At 37.4% G+C, this 17,778-nt stretch overlaps 4 protein-coding genes across 6 annotated transcripts; 2 read left to right on the top strand and 2 right to left on the bottom strand.

Moving 5' to 3' along the window:
* LOC18614023 (tubulin gamma-1 chain) lies at nt 1,303–7,197 on the top strand. The gene is made up of 12 exons (XM_007051562.2): nt 1,303–1,590; nt 1,910–2,110; nt 2,479–2,590; nt 2,803–3,203; nt 4,126–4,179; nt 4,250–4,354; nt 5,233–5,307; nt 5,408–5,452; nt 5,658–5,786; nt 6,172–6,276; nt 6,353–6,455; nt 6,927–7,197. Exons 1-11 carry the CDS (start codon nt 1,462–1,464, stop codon nt 6,419–6,421), a joined length of 1,425 nt encoding a protein of 474 aa, XP_007051624.1. The 5' UTR covers nt 1,303–1,461; the 3' UTR covers nt 6,422–6,455; nt 6,927–7,197.
* On the top strand, nt 8,895–10,156 carry LOC18614024 (arabinogalactan peptide 20). Its single transcript, XM_007051567.2, has 2 exons — nt 8,895–9,326; nt 9,845–10,156. Exons 1-2 carry the CDS (start codon nt 9,203–9,205, stop codon nt 9,946–9,948), a joined length of 228 nt encoding a protein of 75 aa, XP_007051629.2. The 5' UTR covers nt 8,895–9,202; the 3' UTR covers nt 9,949–10,156.
* LOC18614025 (mitochondrial carrier protein MTM1) lies at nt 10,259–14,163 on the bottom strand. 3 transcript variants are annotated; one of them, XM_018113910.1, is made up of 10 exons: nt 13,665–14,163; nt 13,414–13,473; nt 13,128–13,210; nt 12,725–12,800; nt 12,402–12,572; nt 12,167–12,266; nt 11,908–11,999; nt 11,647–11,796; nt 11,278–11,336; nt 10,259–10,801 (listed from the first exon to the last, which is right to left on the bottom strand). In XM_018113910.1, exons 1-10 carry the CDS (start codon nt 13,908–13,910, stop codon nt 10,666–10,668), a joined length of 1,173 nt encoding a protein of 390 aa, XP_017969399.1. In that variant the 5' UTR covers nt 13,911–14,163; the 3' UTR covers nt 10,259–10,665. The 3 variants fall into 3 exon arrangements, with proteins under 3 accessions (XP_017969399.1, XP_017969400.1, XP_007051630.2); XM_018113911.1 differs by having other exon boundaries at nt 13,128–13,243; XM_007051568.2 differs by having other exon boundaries at nt 12,725–12,784; nt 13,128–13,253.
* LOC18614026 lies at nt 14,531–16,485 on the bottom strand. The gene is made up of 2 exons (XM_007051569.2): nt 16,013–16,485; nt 14,531–15,330 (listed from the first exon to the last, which is right to left on the bottom strand). The coding sequence occupies exons 1-2, from the start codon at nt 16,232–16,234 to the stop codon at nt 14,848–14,850; spliced, it is 705 nt and encodes a 234-aa protein (XP_007051631.2). The 5' UTR covers nt 16,235–16,485; the 3' UTR covers nt 14,531–14,847.

The following is a 17,778-nucleotide window of genomic DNA, read 5'->3' on the forward strand; positions in this document are numbered from 1 at the left end:
CCCCACCACCCCCCCAATGCCCCAACACCCACACTCTCTCGCTTTCTCACGTTGAATCCTCTATAAAAAGGCTACTACTAAGTTCCTTTACTAACCCAACCAACCCATATAGCTACCTCGAAGAATTACCACACGGTTGGGGAGGGGTGCAGAAATGAGTATGGAATCAGTAGCCAGGCAATCTCCGAGCCTAGGCAGCGGACCAAATGGTCAGCAGGCGAGGAACTGGTGCGGCCACTTCCAGATGCCACTGCACTACCCGAGGTACACCAAAGCTGACTACGAAGCCATGCCAGAGTGGAAGCTTGATTGTTTGCTTAAAGAGTATGGACTACTCATTACCGGAGATGTTGAGCAGAAGAGAAGGTTCGCCATGGGAGCTTTTCTCTGGGCTCGCTAGAATATTAATTCCCTGTTATCATAATTCTGGAAACTACATAGACAATGTTATTTTCTTGGTATGGTTTCATTAGTTCCTTCTAGTTTGATCTTTGGTTTTTCGCGATCATTTACCTGAAAGAGAAAGTACTCGGTACATGATCAAACTGAAAGGAAATATCAAATGCATACAGGGAGAGTGCAAGGCCAAGGAAATATAGTATTTGGAACTACATATGTATGTTAGTTACTAAAATTAATATTGTTAATACTAGTATGATAAATCTTAGTTTTCCTGTTTAAAACCCTTTTTCCTTCTGATGTTGGCCAACATTTCCAGTAAGTTCTTAATTAAATTTTGAGAGGAGTGGCTTGGGTTCAGGAGTAAGAAATGCACAAGTTATGGCAACGGCATCATTTCACACGGTTATAATAAAAAAGATTCATTATAAAGACTTGCAAATGCGCTCCTAATTACAATTTGACATCATTTCCATCATCTAATCACATGTGAAATTGTAGATGAAGTTACTAATACTATATATAACATGTAATAACCACTTTTCCCCCTGTGCTTGAGAGGTTCCCTGAACAATTGTCTCGCCAGAGAAGGCCTAATGACCGGCTAGGGGATTATTTTGTTTTGGTTCAAGGCCTAGTTACCCTTGTAGGCTTGAAGCCAGTTAGTCTAGCCCCAAAATACACAGCCTAGGAGTGGGCTAGACTAGACCAAGCACCGCTACGGTGCTACCTAGTAAACAAACCGAAAGGCCCATTTAGTTCGACCAAGATCACGGCCCAATCAATAAAGAGAACAAGATGGGAAGTCAACTTAGAGCGCAGGTTAGCATTTGTCGTCAAGCAAAAACAAGCCAGCGGCCACAAAAGGACACTCTCAACAGTCCCACCGTATAAAAAGCATTTCACGTCCAAACCAGACTCAAAGGGGGAAAATAAAAAATATCATCTCATTTCCCTCATTTCTGTGTTTTTTAAAAAAAGGCGTCCCTCGCGCGCCAGACACTTGTTTCCCCTTTCCGATCGAAGCCCTAGTTTCAGGAGTACGGAAAAAGAAAGGAAAAAATGCCGAGAGAAATCATAACACTGCAGGTGGGACAATGCGGGAACCAGATCGGGATGGAGTTCTGGAAACAGCTCTGCCTCGAGCACGGCATCAGCAAAGAAGGCATTCTTGAAGATTTCGCTACGCAGGTCTCTCTCTCTCTTTTTTTTTTTTTTGAGATTTTCGCTTTGGTTTTACACTTTAAAGCTCCGGTTTCCACTAAATTATGGAAATTCATGACGATTTTTATTTTGTTTGTTCGCCGATTTATTAACGGTAAAATGTCTATGCTAATTTGACAAAAGTTTTCGATTGGCGGTCAGATTAGGTTTTGGGATTTTAATTAGCCATAGACTAATCCGGAATATATTAAGGTAACTTTATTTGAAATGTAAAAAGAACAAGTAGTGAGTCACTCAGTTATAGCGAGTTGAACATGTATTAATTTGTTCGGTGCGGATGATGCAGGGAGGTGACAGGAAAGATGTCTTTTTCTACCAAGCTGACGATCAGCATTACATACCACGAGCTTTACTCATAGATTTGGAACCTAGAGTAATTAATGGAATTCAAAATAGTGAATATCGGAATCTCTACAATCATGAAAATATCTTTGTTTCTGATCACGGTGGAGGTGCTGGGAACAACTGGGCCAGTGGATATCATCAGGTTTTTTTCTTTCATTCAACTTTCCAATTTTGTGATGTTCAATTATATATAAGTTGATTGACGCTCTTATGGTCTTCTGTATGATATCTTAATTTAACATGTTGAGGTGATAATGTTGATAAGGAAAACAAATGCATAATTACAATCTAAGAGTAATTACATTTTACAGCATATAAATATGTGTTTCCATGAGATGTTGAGATTATCATTTTTTTTTTGTATGTTTTGCATGTTTATATTGATCACAGAATATATTACAAATTCTCGTGTTAATATCTGACATGACTTATGTGTGTTACCTGTTAATTTTCTTTTCAATCAGTAATCTTTTACCAAAATCCAGTTTTGTGTTCATGATTTTTAAACAGGGAAAGGGTGTTGAAGAGGATATAATGGACATGATTGACAGAGAAGCTGATGGAAGTGATAGCCTTGAGGGTTTTGTTCTATGTCATTCCATTGCTGGAGGGACAGGCTCAGGTTTCCTCACTTTATCTTTATACTTGCATTTTTTATCTTTCTCTTTTGGTCTGTCAAAAATTAATTATTGTATGCTTATTTTTCTCTTTCTGTTTATATGTGCACACATATTAGCTTCATTTGGCTTCAAAAAGTAGGACCATAGGCAGTAGCATATTCATCATGAGATACTGGCTTGGTTACAACTTGACTGCTCTCATTCTACAATGAAGGTATGGGTTCCTATCTGTTGGAGACTCTGAATGATCGCTACAGCAAGAAGTTGGTCCAGACATATAGTGTATTTCCTAACCAGATGGAGACAAGTGATGTGGTGGTCCAACCCTACAACTCACTTTTGACACTCAAGCGACTAACACTTAATGCTGATTGTGTTGTTGTTCTTGACAATACCGCACTTAATAGAATTGCTGTAGAGCGTTTACATCTAAGTAATCCTACATTTGTTCAAACAAATTCTTTGGTCTCCACTGTGATGTCTGCTAGCACAACTACACTGCGGTATCCAGGATATATGAACAATGATTTGGTTGGTCTTCTTGCCTCTTTAATTCCAACACCAAGATGCCATTTTCTTATGACAGGTTACACACCACTTACAGTGGAGCGCCAGGTCAGTCCAATACTCATGTTGTCTAGTTAGTACTTATAGCTTTGTAGCTGATTATGATTCCTGGTCAATTGCTTCTTTTGCTTTTTCAAGAGTTAAGTGGAGCCTGTAGACAATTGTGTCTTCAATGGGCTTGCTTATTCTTTTCATAATGTTTGGGGTGAAAAAGAGGGTGGGGAGAGGAGGATGTAGTGTACCCAATATTGTGAATTTATGCAAAGCTGATGACTTCCCTTATAGACCTAGAGGAAGCTCCATATTTGCCAAAATCCAAGCCCTTCTATTAAGTCAGGTATAGAGCAAGATGGATACTAAACAGTTCAGGAAAAGGAACTTGCAAATCTTGGAATATTTACTGAGTTTATTACTGAAGTAATGATCGTATAGAATTGTTTCAGCAAATTTCTTTTATTATTTGTCTTACAAGAAGATGAGCATTCTTCTTATCTCACATCATAGAGCTTAGCTTTAACTATCAAAATTTTAGTAACAATTAAAATGCAGTGACTTTAACTTCCTAGACTAGTAAGTGTTATACTTATGGATGTAAAACTTTCTTCATCGTTGTGCTTTTCACTGTCTCTATTGACTCATTTTGACATGTATTCACCATCAATGCTAGAATGGGAGGAAAATGAAGGTTCTTGTTGTCATGTTTTGACCTTTATGCCTAGTCAGTCAAATCATTAGTTGTACTAGTGAAGGACAAACACAAAACATCCTCCCTCATCCGACCCCCCAAAAGAAAAGCTCTTCAAGTTGAGAGTGATCAGAGCTGACATTTTCTGATTCTATATGTTTTATTTTTGTCAACAATGACATTTCAGAATCTCATATCAGTCCTAGATAAATGTTTTAGTCTTGTTATTCCTGTAAAGAAGAATTTTTCAGTGCAGTTTGATGCCAAGGTATTGCTTTTTGGCAGGCTAATGTGATCCGGAAAACTACTGTTCTTGATGTTATGAGAAGACTTCTCCAGGTGAGATATGTAGCTTGTAATTGTTTTGACAAATCAGGTTGCATTTTTCTGACCATAAGATTCCTTGCAGACAAAAAATATTATGGTTTCCTCTTATGCACGCACAAAAGAAGCTAGTCAAGCAAAGTATATCTCAATACTAAATATCATTCAAGGAGAAGTAGATCCTACTCAGGTATTGTAAATTAATTTTTATGGGAATGCTATAATTTTTACAAGAAAAATACCTCAGGTTCACATTCAAATTTGTGTAAACAAGCAACAAAATATTGTTCTTTATTCTTAAGTACGCATTTGATTACTTTTTTGTTGACTTTGGCCATTACTTAAACATTTGCATTCTTTAGCAGATTTAGTTATATCTTTGTGCAAAGAAGAGGAATTATCTTAAGGTTGGTAGTAGTTCAAAGATTTTGCCTGTGAATGCATGCAATTTTTTTTTTCTTTCTCTAGATTATCAAACATCTTGCTTGTCCTCCTGGCAACTGTTGTGCCAAAAGTTTGATGATGGTGCAGTTGCTTTGTTTTCTTTAAAGTGATGTTAGGCATTTTATGTGTTCTCTTTGCTAATTTTCTCTTCTCAAGGTGGCTGAGTGTGTGATTTTAGCCAAGACCCCTCCTTTCCCCTTGAAAATTCAGAGCACTGATATTGATTAGATGACTGCAATTGTTCGCCTAGTCAGCACACCAACTTAAATTCTTCTAGTATAGGCTTGTTGCTCATTTATAGAAATCCAACCCTGATTTCTTGGGACTATATTTTCTTCCTTGAAAGAAAAAGAAAAGTTATCAGCAGTGTCGTGGTTTCAAATTGTTTGGCAGTTAAACATCCAACATGTAGGGTCAACTATATTACTTATGTATTCTTTATTATTTTTATTGAAAGACAGGTTTAAATAACTTCAATTTGATTGCTTGTTAATGGTTATAATGTGTGAAAATCTATAGTAAGTTGTGCAGACCTTATTTTTCCTGGAAATTTGTTGGTGTCATCTATTCTTACTGGTTTAAGCTGCCAATGCTTGTTAAATAATTTCTCCTGTTTTTTATCAGGTGCATGAAAGTCTACAGAGGATTCGTGAAAGAAAGCTTGTGAATTTTATTGAGTGGGGTCCTGCAAGCATTCAGGTCTCTTGATCATAGAAGCAGTTGTCATCAATTTGGTCAATTCTTTTTCTTATGATATCTGAACTTACATCATCTGGTTGTTCTTTTGGTGTTTTTGTAGGTTGCTCTTTCTAGAAAGTCCCCATATGTCCAAACTGCTCATAGGGTACAACTCTAATTCTTGTCTTTAGAGTTTAGATTGCTTATTTTGCCTGAATTACAGAGGAATTGACAATATTTTTTCTGAATTAAGAACAACTTTGACATTCAGCATGATTTTGCTATCTCCTTATAATGTGGTGCTCCATTTGTTGGAAAAATAATTGAAAAAATTTGAGAGAGAATAAAGAAGTGCATGTTGCATTGATCAGGTGAGTGGTCTTATGCTAGCAAGTCATACCAGTATCCGACACCTCTTCAGCAAATGTTTGAGCCAGTATGAGAAGTTGAGAAAGAAGCAAGCATTTCTTGACAATTATCGGAAGTTCCCTATGTTTGCTGTGAGTTACGAGCTTTTGGGCTCTCGTAGTTTTATTTCAGTTACAGTTTCTAATTTTTTTGTTGCTGCCACCATGCTTTTGCATGTATTTTTATGAACATGTATGCACACACCTGCATGCATGAGTTTTGTTCATATACATGTCTATTTACCTATTTACATGCACATGTGTATTTGTAAGCCTGCACACATGGACATGTTTTACTTCTTTAGGTTGGTTAAAAGATGTGTATTCCTTGAATAATATATTTAGCACTTTTTGTTTGTTACTTCTGCTACATGTCTTCTGCTTCCAAAAACAAAAAGTGCAATGACAAAATTAAACAATATTTTGCAATTGCATTACATTGATATATATTATCCTAATTATTGTTAGATGTGAGCAGGACAATGATCTGTCTGAATTTGATGAATCAAGGGACATAATTGAAAGTTTGGTTGATGAATACAAGGCCTGTGAGTCACCAGATTACATCAAATGGGGAATGGAGGTACATACCTTGCTGGCCCTAACTTCTCCAAGTTTGAGCGCCCTTTGGCTGTCACTGATGACTATGTGATATGCAGGACCCTGACCACAGTTTAACTGGAGAAGGAAATGGCTCAGGAACGCTGGATCCAAAATTGGCAGTGTGAACAAAAAGTTGGCCACAATCATGTTTTCTCTCTGGTAAGGTTGAGTTCACAGTTATTTATATTGGACAAAAGAGTAGTAAATCATTGTAGCGTTTAGCTTTCTTGTTCTGAAAGCTACATCGTCTTTGTTTCCATAAGTTTTTCAACTCTATGGAACAACTTGTGCCAGAGTCTGTTAGATTCAACCACATGCTCCAGTTGATATAGAATCTGCAGTCATTCAATTGCCTTAGGTTTTGATGTGATTCTCAAGTGAAGATGGAAGAATAATCTCTCTCTCTCTCTCTCCACCCCTCCCCCTCCCCTTTTTTTTTTTATAATTGATTTTTTATATTATTTTGGCTATTGGCATTTACATTGTCTTTTAGAAGAGGCCTTTATGTCCTTATACTCTATGGGTTTCTTGATTAGTTAATGCAATTTATATGTGTACTTGTCCATGCATTTTTTATTATATTTTTCCAAAAATTATAAAGGTCACTTGCTCGGAATTTGTTCCTTGCAGGATACCACATTAAAATTAGGAGCATTCTGGAGGTTGGATTGTAAATAATAATAAAAAAAATTCCATCTGTATCCGTACTTGAGTTATTTTTGTATTTAACAGAACAGACCGAAAAAAAAAAAAGGAGTTTGTTTTGTTTGGCGGATTATTGAGTGGCTTGTAATTTGGTAATTGGTTTGTGGGTTTTGATCTATCAACTTTGGGATTTTTTTCATAGTAGAATTACACCTGCGCGGTCCATTTTCCTTAATCGGATTGGACATATCTTTTACTAACTTTTCACCCTTCTTTGTCTTTCCTCACGGGTTGTAACATGCATTGATGTGGATACAACCAAATTTTATTAGTGGGGAAAGCCCCAATTCGAAGATACAATGGTAGTAGTGAAAATAATGACAAGACAAAGTTCATATTATACATTGAAAGTACTTAAGCTAAAAATACTATTTTTGAAGATAAAACATATAATTTGGTAATTATGTAAATTTTATAAGTTATATAACTATTCCAAAATGCTTAGAAATTAGTAAACCTTTTCACCAATTTGCCAATCACCTAGATATTTATCATTCGTAGTATTGTTTTTATCTTATTTTTTATTTTTTGTATATTATTTGTCATACTAGTTAATGTTATGGTGTGGCCAGAACGTACAGAAAGGGGAAAACACAGTGCAGCCAGATTTGCCAGATCTCTGGCCCTAGATTTCTAAAGAGTTGTGTGGTGGTTCAAGTTTTATCCTTTTTATGAGTTCAACGGTTACGGGGCTAAAGATTTTTTGAGCATTTAAAATCGTTTGACTGGAATATGATTCTAATGTTATCATCCATGTGCATGGTATCAACATAGCATGTGCTCTCATTTGTGTCAGTATGCTCTTATGGTCCCATCCATATTTTGCATGTTTTCTTCACTTTGTTTTCTTGGTTTTTCAAAATTTTCATGATTTTCTGAAAAAAAAGCTTCTGTTGCTGTCAATTATCTTCAAGGTCCTAGGGATTTTCATATTGATTACTTCTGTATAGGCACTATTGTTAGGAATTTAGGTTCATTTGGAATGTAGTAGTTTATTACACATGGAAAGTGCTTCCCCGCGTGTGGATGGATGTGAAGCATGTGTTAGCAAAACCATACATCAACATTAGCTTTCCAACATTTTTAAGCGAATTCTTGCTTTTTGATCCATGACCTTATGCATGATTGATTGTCTTCCACATATTGCAAGGAATTCAAAAGAATAGGTCGATGTGGCAGAGAGATGAAAAAGTAGATTTCAGTTGGTCAATATGTAAGATAAATAAGGAGAAACAAGCTCCTGGGCTTAAAAAGGAGATGCCCGTAATAGGCTAGCATCCCATGTTGCGTTTGTTTTTTTGGGGTCAAATAATGTTGAAAAATTTGGCAGCTAAAGGGTATCCAAGGGTGATAGCATTTTGTATTCTGTTTTGTCACTCATCATTGCTTTGCCAGTTATATTTGTAAATTAAAAATAAAAACAAATAAATAAAAAAATAAATAAACCATTTTTGAATTTCGAATTTTTAAATTCTGTCCCCACTGAATCACCAATTGGCAGCAAGGTTGATCACGACGGTAGCAAAGCCAGGAGGCAGCAACGGCCAGGAACAGGAAATAAAAGACAAAGGCAAAGGTGGTAAGGTAAAAAATAAATAATTAACAGGATCTGTATGAAACTTAAATATGATTTAGAAATCTCATTTTAAATCGAGATTGAAATATTATGATTCTCTTGGAATTCAAACTGGATTTAGATAACAAAATTTATAACAAATCTGATACAACAATGATATCAGTATTTATTTGATGCAACAATGATGCAAATGTTAGCCGTTTAAATCGTTTTTGATAATATAAACGTTTGAAAAGGGCTGAGTAGGTGAAGAGAAAAAGGGTCTGGGCAACAACTCACCCGGCTGTGTGTCTCAACAAAAGAATAAAGAAATCTAAAAGAGAAGACCTCATCACATGGCGTTGTAATCAACGCTTACCTAATAAAGATAATCACCCTGACCCCACTCCCAAAGCTCTCCCATTTAACTGCTTGCAATACAACTTATTACACCCTATAATGGCCTCAACCTCCTTATTTAAACCCCAACTTCCTTTGTAGAATTTCTCTGCTCTACTTTCTTTTATCTGTTCCTCGTCCTGGGTCTTCTTCGACTTCATTTCTCTTTAGAGCTCTCACATTGCCCGTTGGGGTAATAGTTTACAGAGGGCTTATTCAGAGTTTGTTGGTGTTAAGAGAAGGGAAAATGGCGGTGATTTCTTCCAGGGCTTTTGTGGGTGTTGTGGCTATCTTTGCTCTTGTTTTTGCCATCGTGTCACCCTATGTTGAGGCTCAGTCCGCTGCTCCAGCTCCTTCTCCTACTAGTGATGGTAACTTCTCATCTTTTTTTTTTTTATTGTAACAGGCTCTTTTTGGGTCTTTAGATCTGTTTTCTTTGCTTCCTTCCTGAATTGCTCTGAAGAAAAAGTTTTCTTTAGATCTGTAGTAATGTTGAAAACTGCCTTCTTCACAGTTCTATTCGTGCCGAGGCATTGCCAAGATTTTGTGTTGGTTTTTTCACGTAGAATGCTGGTTTTCATTTTTCTTTTGTCTCCTTCAATTTTTGTGGTATCCTTCCTTGAAGGCATTGATTTCTTCGTCTGTTTTGTCTTGTGGGTCAGAGAGGATAGCTCAAGTTGTTTCTTGCAAACGCGTTAGACCCCCTTGGAACAGTATCTCAATAATGTTCTGACTTCTGTCTTTCCCGGGGCAAAAAATGTTATGCTCTGGTAGTAGGGTACATATTGCAGTGTTTAGCCTCTGGAAAAATTCTAGGCTAATTGTGTGTGGCTTTGTATAAGATGTTGATGGAAACTCCTAAACTTACATTTCCATTTATTGTGGGCAGGGACTTCAATTGACCAAGGGATTGCATACGTGCTGATGCTTGTGGCACTGGTTCTTACATACCTCATCCACCCTCTAGACGCATCTTCCTACAGCTTCTTTTAAATTATTCTTAGGGCTTGAGAGATTCATTTAGATCAGGGTTGCAATAGAAATTGCTATGTAGATAGATATATTAAGTTGTTTCTTTTTTTCTTTGGTGATGGATGGTGGTTTGCATTTGTTATGAGAGATTTATTGGTTAATTTTGTTTTCTGGTAGCCTACTTTATTTCTTGTTATCATTTTCTTTATCCTACTCCTTGATTCCTTAATTTGCTTCCTCTATCTCTCGGAATACTCTTCTTTTTCCTGTTAATCTCTTTATGTGCCTGTTTCTTTGTTAAATGGTGTTCTGTTTCTGTAAAACTGACTACAAAAAACAATGAATTAAACCATTCATTCAGAGATGAGAAACACTTGTGCTTACCATTACTAAGTGGTTGTAAATAGTTGCCATCGAAATAAACTTTAATTGCAAAAAGATTGCAAATATTCCCTTACAAAGAAACTTTGTGTTGCAACTTGCAACAATGAATCGGGCTTCCATTATGAGAAAAGAATTGGAGTGATGCAGCCTGGCGTTTCCAGGTCCCGGAAGTATTGTCGAAGTGTTGCCTCTTGAGAGTCTTTTTGAGCAACATGATAGATTTTTGGTTGGAGGACCGATAGATTTTTGGTTGGAGGACCACACGCGTGTGTTATTCTTCTTCTCTTTACATCGTCGAGTTAGGCGACTATACTTGGAACATCAAATCAACAATAGCTGGCACGAATCCAAGTTTCACTCAAAATCTTCGTGTCTGGAATGTAAAGCGTACTTGACAACTTCATAAAAGGAAACAACGATCCCCACAGAAGGACCAGCACGACCAACACGAGGACCAAGCCCGGTGAACAGTCCCTTCATCCCTCCATCCCTGTTGCAAATGACAGTTTGGGACACATGAGCTATTAATGAAAGTGAATATTCAGGGTAACCTCAACCAGCTCATAAGAATTGACAGATTTCCCACCTTGAGTGACCTTTGCAGGTCCGCACAAGAGCAAACCTAAAATGTTAGGCAGTCGACTACAAGTTAGAGCAATGGGTTTTACCTAAAGGATTAGCCTGAGACACAGACACTACTGCTAAGGAATAAACTCTACGATAGTCTAATCGCTCATCTGATGCTAGTACATGTCCCTTTAGATGACCCCACTGGAGTCTTTAAACTATGATGGTTTTTAGCTAGGACCTAGGATGACATTCTTGCATTAGACTAGTCATTTACCAGAAGATCTGCTGGTATGCGTTCTACAGCATTAATGCCTCTAAATCACTGAGAAGCAACTATAAGAAAGCAACAGCGATATAGCTTCAAGGAATAGGAATAGACAAAAGAATGCTTCGTACCTCCAAATTTCCAGCAAAGTTTGTCTTGTAGTCATCTTTAATGCCTTGGTGGGATCTTTCTGGAAATCAAGAAAGACAGATTTAGGACCAAAATGCAGTCATCCAAAGTAAATATCTGAAATCAAGTTATGATGGAAATACTTGCGCTCTCATGGTCACATACTAGCAAATGATGGTCAAATATAGTCCTTATTGTCTTATGGGAAACTAACTACCTCACTTTAGGGTGTCTGTGTGTATGCATTCCTGGGCATGTGCACTTGGGGGAAGGAGAAAGGGGCATAGGAGGGAGGGTTGTTCTGTGCTGTTCATCCTATCCTAACTGAATTTAAATGCATATCTAGCAAAGCTTAACTAGAAAGCAGAGACCTCTATCTGGCTCCGGGTCTTGGCAACATCTAGTGGACAGGTAACAGCCGCTGCAATGCTGCCTGCCACAAAACCAGCAGTGAAATTTGCCCCAAGGATGCTACCTACACCAGCTTCATCACCCATCAAAACAAGCAATTTTCTCCTTATCTGGAAAGGGCAAAAGAAACCAGCATTAAGTTGAATAGATTAGCTAGCGTCAAACATATCTGAAAAAACCAAAACTTATCCTTCTTAAGAATTAAGGAACTGAAGTCTCACCGGCTCAAGTGTTGACCAACAAATTGCAGAGAAAGGAACATCACGAGCAAGTTGTGCACTAAGGCCAGTCCATAAAATGCGGTAGCTTTGTACTGTTATGAAGAATATGTCAGCAATAATGACCATCTCTGGAAGCTTAGTTTAATCAAACTTTCTCATTTACAGTCTAATTTCTTGTGCAACATCAAAAAGATATTGTTTCTGAGAGAAAGGGAGACAGTAATCAATCGAACATCTGTCAATTCAATCATTAACTTACAGTTCTGAATGTAGTTTGTGCTCATCACTGGGTTGATGACTCCAACTAATGTCTTCCATACTCCTGGAGGCTTCACACCACTTGGAGTTTCTTTAAATGCCTGGTATTAAAAAAAAGTCAGAATGATAAAATTGACTTTCATCAACTTAACTACTCAAGTCCTACAGAGTATAACAATTGAGAAGTATTATAGTAATCCCCAGTTAGATTAGAAAAGGTACACAACATCTTATACCTGCATGCGGGTCCTTGCCAGTTCAACAGGATAACAAGTTACACAAGCGAAAGAACGTGCAACTATGCCTGCAACTAATGGGACATATGGCGTCAAGGTTGGAGCATTATTAGTTGTGAATTCTTCGATAGAATTGCGGAAAATGTCATAACAAGGCATGTAGATGCCAACCTGATTGACAACAAAAGAACAAAGCCCATGAACCAAAAACTGACAGAAAAGAAGCATATAAAAATGCTTCATCACACTGATGCAAAGGATAAAAACATCAAATGCAGCCATATGAATTGAAAGAGGAACTTTTATAAGGGGGAGAGACTTACAGTTGGCACAGCCAACGCTAAGCTTGCATTAGTTCCTCTCCACAGTCTGGCAAATCCTTCCTGCACAAATTCACTCCTGTGAACCTCCAACAATAGGTAATTGGTCCATTGATATGCAAAGGTTTGCAACAATACAAATTTAAAGAGAGTATAATGCATCTATAAATATATAATGAAAATTTCAATCATTGTGCTTAAATACATGAACTTGTTCTTGCAATTAACTTAAGTTTTCCTCCCCTATGCCCTTCTGTTAGCCATCAGCTGGGTCTAATAGAGTTACTTTTACCAATGTAATGGAAGAAATAAAAAATATACCATCAAAACCTTATTATTTTTTGAAAAGAATTGCCATTACAGCATCAAACATCAAGAACAAGTCTAATACAGAAAAACCACCAACCTGTCGAATGACTTTGTAAAAAACATCGAGTGTCCCTTTGTACCGACTACATTCAGGGGGGCATACTGGTTCAGAGCCAAGAACTGAACGTGCACATGATTGAGAACTTTTCAATTCTGGAAAAAACTTAAACAGAAGAGCAGAGGAGAAAAACGAAAAAATTCGAAGGCAAAGTTAAGATGCATTTGGCAGAGGATAAATTAAAGAATCAAATAAATCATTAATGTTTAAAACAGGGGAATAAATTGATCATGAGATGAAGCAAACCAATTAAATTGATTCTTACCATGTTAGTTTCAAAGCATGTCTGGTATGGAACTCCAGCAGCCTGTGCTTGCAACCTTGTCTGGATGTTACCCAAAAACAATAACTCTTAGGATTCTATGGAGATGTTAATTTAGAGAATTAAACATTTCAAGATATCTTCTGACAGAATTTTGATTAAAAGAGAAACAAAAAAAAAAATCCCTTTAAAGAATTAATGAATCTCAATGTATAAAAAAGAACCAAACTTTCTACAAAAGTAAAATCAGATACCTTGGCGACATCGAGAGGATTGACGATGATGGCAGAAAGAAAAGCGGCGCCGGAGGCAGAGAAAGCCCTCTCTCCGAAGCTCAAATCCACGTCAGTTACAGCTTTTGACGACTTTTGGCTTTGCGGTTGGCTTGTAGAATCGCCGTGGCCGTCTTTTATCATATTCTCAACGTTTCCTTCGAAATCAACTCGGGTCGCTGCTGCGGCGCTTATCCATGAAGGCAGCCCCTGCCTCGAGGTTACCATCCCCACCCTCCAGCTGGGATTGCTTGTTGATCTTCGAGTCGTGTTGTAGGAAGAAAGAACCAGAATAGAGTTACATGAAATGTGGGGAACTTGAAACGATTTTATGGGACAGATTATTCTTCACAAGTTTCTTCTAGAGCTTTCCTTTTAATTATTCGACGATTTTTGCATGGGAAAGAGGCGAGGAAGCAATGTGATTCGTGGCGTGGAATTAAGAGCGCCAACCAATTGCTTCAGCTGACCGTTCTCAAAGGCAAAGCCTTCCACTTCTTCCTTCTTTTTATTTATTTACTTATTTATCTATTTTCCATTGGCAAAGGAAAGCCTAGAACTTATCGGCCCAATTTGTGCTGACTGGGCCTGATCATAGTGTCTGATTTGTTTCGGTATGAGTTTTGGGCTTGGGCTAATCTCAAATCGAGCCCACATCAGAATCTTCCCGGTTCTTGGCAGTTGGCGCCGAACCAACGGTCAAGGAGTCAAATCCTCGCAGGGGATTTGCAGTTGCACGCTAATGGAAATTGGCCGTTTCATGTAATATAACCTTTAAGAGGAAATAAAATACGTGTGAATCTAATAAATTAAGTTGGACCACATATTAAAATAATGTCTACCCCAAAGCAGCAAAGGATTCATTAACCACTATGAATAGGAATGGTCCTATGCAAACATGGAAAGTTGTGGTCCCATAAATAACCTTAGTTGAACATTGAATATGAATCTCCATAGTCAGAAAGGAAAGCCCAACTACTTGAATCTGCAATATAAATACAGCTAGAAAACACTTTCCAATGCCATCATGTATTTCCATGATGTTTCTTGAATTGACCATGTCAAGTGGATGGCATGCATGCATGTGGTACAGAGACAATGATGAAGAGGGGGAAACATTTTCTGAAGAAATTGAGTTGTGATTTCATATATTATGATGTACGAATCATCCCCTGCCGCAAAAGACATCCAGAGGGCTCTTTGAGATAGTTAGTAAAGAATCTATGTTTTCTGCTTCTTTTGAATACATGATAGTGGAAACAATTTTTCTTTGTGAATTGCAAGATTGGTGCCTGGCATGATAGAATTGAATTGTGGTTGAAAGGCTAGCTGATATCAGGATTAATTTTATTGCAATTCCAACAGCACTCTGCCACTTCCAGGAGTTGAACAAAAATCTAATGCAACAAATGAGAAAACTGGAAAGCCTTCTTCTCCTGCTTTGAACCCCATTTTTCTTCACAGGAAGTTCTTCCACATTCCTGTCAAACGCAGCTCTATTATCATTGCCAAAACAAGCGTTCAACTCTCTCACCACATCCAGGGGTCTTCCTTGATATTGTGTTACTTGTTTTATGAGAAATAATCTGCTTTGCTCCAAACTTGTGAGAGCTGAATGTCTATCTACCAGCTGCCAAGACTGCAACTTCTGCATGTAGATAGCTATGATTGTTAACATTATTTTTCCAGAGGAAAAGGACAGAATTTTAAACATAAGTTTCCCCAGTTTGATGCTATATTTGATAATTAAGAAACTGAGGTTAGTATTAACTACTAAGCATGGATAAAAGGTCGTATGCAGATCAAATTAAAGCAAAACCTCTAAAAGCCAGGTAGAATATTCCAATTCTACTCAACAGGTTTAGATACAAATTAAGATATCAACCAAAAGGTAACGGAATAATTAACTTTGAAATCATTTGTTATTGTTAAATCTTTTGCCTATCAGCCTATATGAACCTACTACTTGAATTTAATCATTCCATTAAGAACAGAGTCCAGAAGCTAGTGCTTTTAAAACTTGAAATGCAAATTGTTTTATATGAAATATTAAGAATTTTTTCATCACGTGAGATTCAAGGATTAATTGCCTATGCTTAATGCTATTTCTTATATATGTCTGTTCTGCATTTTCAGATCTCTTGAAAAATGTTATGCCAATGAAGCACATTTCTGCAATTGCAATTACATTCAGATCAAAGGACTTGGACTTTATCTGCTGACCTATCTCAGACTAGAAAAGACAATATGAAAATCCAGGGCAACTTGCAGCTTCACAGGATTTTTCTAGACGGCCTAGCGAATAAAAGAAGAGACAGGAAGTAGGGTACCTGCAAACGCAAAAGCGTGTTCTCAACTTCCTTCAATGAATCTCTGATGGCAATCAATCTCTCCCTCTCCTCAAATGGGGTCTGCCCAACATCACAATAGCGACCATGGTCTGAACAAAACCTGCAGAAGCTGATACTGTTCTCGATTTCATCGTTCAACCTGGCATGCAAAGCCCATGCCCTCTCAATGAGGGTCCGCAGTTTCTTGTTATTCAACTCCATCGGTGGGAAACATAGACCACCAATCGACACACTCCTGTATTATAACTTTTGAAAGTCCATGACTTTATTCTGTTGTTTTTGTTGCTTTTCACAATTTACTGTCAATTCTTTGCAAATTTATCCAGCCTTTCTTTTCTTGGCTGTGGTGGAAAGCTTGAGCGACAATTTGGAATATTATGGAATGGAAGGTAGGCCTCTACTTTTTAATGGTTTTGCAATCAGGTGTTTGGACAAAATCATTTTGGCTTCTTTTACTTTCTTTTCTTTCTTTCTTTCTGTGGGTGTGTTTGCTTTAAAGGGAAGTTTTGTTTGGAACTGAGAAGCTTAGCTGTTCGTAGCCCACAGTCTTACTCTCATCACATGCAATCATGCAGATATATGCCTGGAGGATCCCTGGCATTACCACGTCAGAAGCTCCATGGACCATCCGACCATGTATGTGCAATAATGGCATTCCACTCAAGCAAATGAAATAGAAAATATAAAAAAATACCATGCCATCATCCCTCATCATACAAGATATTGATCCATCATATGATTTTCCCCCCAAAAAAAAAACAAAAACCCAAGGTCCAATGTGATCGTACAATGTTGAAAAAAGTTGGATATACCAGATTACCAGTCTTATTAGGCAAATTTATTTGGGGTTCATAAAAACAGGGCCAGCAAGTTTGGAGGTTCTTTCAGTTAACACACAATGATCACGGGCCAGGTTCAGTTGGGCTACCAATCCTTAAACGTGGTCAGCAGAAACCATTTTCTGTCGAACAAAGTCCACCGCAGAAAACAAGCTTAGCACTTTCTTTTGCCTTTTAGCTGTCTCTGAGTTCTCTGCCAGGGACTTGGAAGACCATGAAGTCTGAATCAATCGTATCATTGATTTGGTTATCATTTAGTGTACAGAGGTTTGGCTCTTTGCAGAGGCAAAGGACATACAAATTGCAACCAGTGAGGAGCCGCCATGAATATGATAGTCACTGTTCAACTAGCTAGCCCAAGAGCACATCCACAAACCACAATTAATGAACAAATCAGATAATCCATTGCAGTTTAGATTTTGTAATCCTTATCTCTTTACATAATTGATTGTAGTTCTCATTGACTACAACATTAACTATTAACAATTTGACATTTGACTAAATTATGGAATCCCATTGGTTAGCCATCAAAATCAGTGAAAGAGGGAAGACATCAGCAACCTCTCAACTTTTCTTTTTCTTTAAAAAAAAAATTGTGAGATTAGAACTTAGAGAAGAAAAGAGAAAACTGCATGCAATGTGGGTCCATTGGCCATAATCCCACATGGGGTTGAAATGCTTACGACACTTGATTTCCCTTAATCCTAAATTTTCCTATTTTTATAATCATAAAAATTACAATAAAATTTCCTAACAAGTTGTATTTAAAAATTAAAAGTCATCAAATGGGAACAATAAAATCTAGGACCCACAAGAGTGATCACCCATCACCCCAAAATCTCACACAAGCTTTAAAGTTTCTGATATTTCAAAGGAAGGTAGTGGGTGAAACGGAACTCAGTGGGT

Source organism: Theobroma cacao, chromosome 1 (assembly GCF_000208745.1).
Source record: "Theobroma cacao cultivar B97-61/B2 chromosome 1, Criollo_cocoa_genome_V2, whole genome shotgun sequence".
NCBI classification, from domain to species: Eukaryota; Viridiplantae; Streptophyta; class Magnoliopsida; order Malvales; family Malvaceae; genus Theobroma; species Theobroma cacao.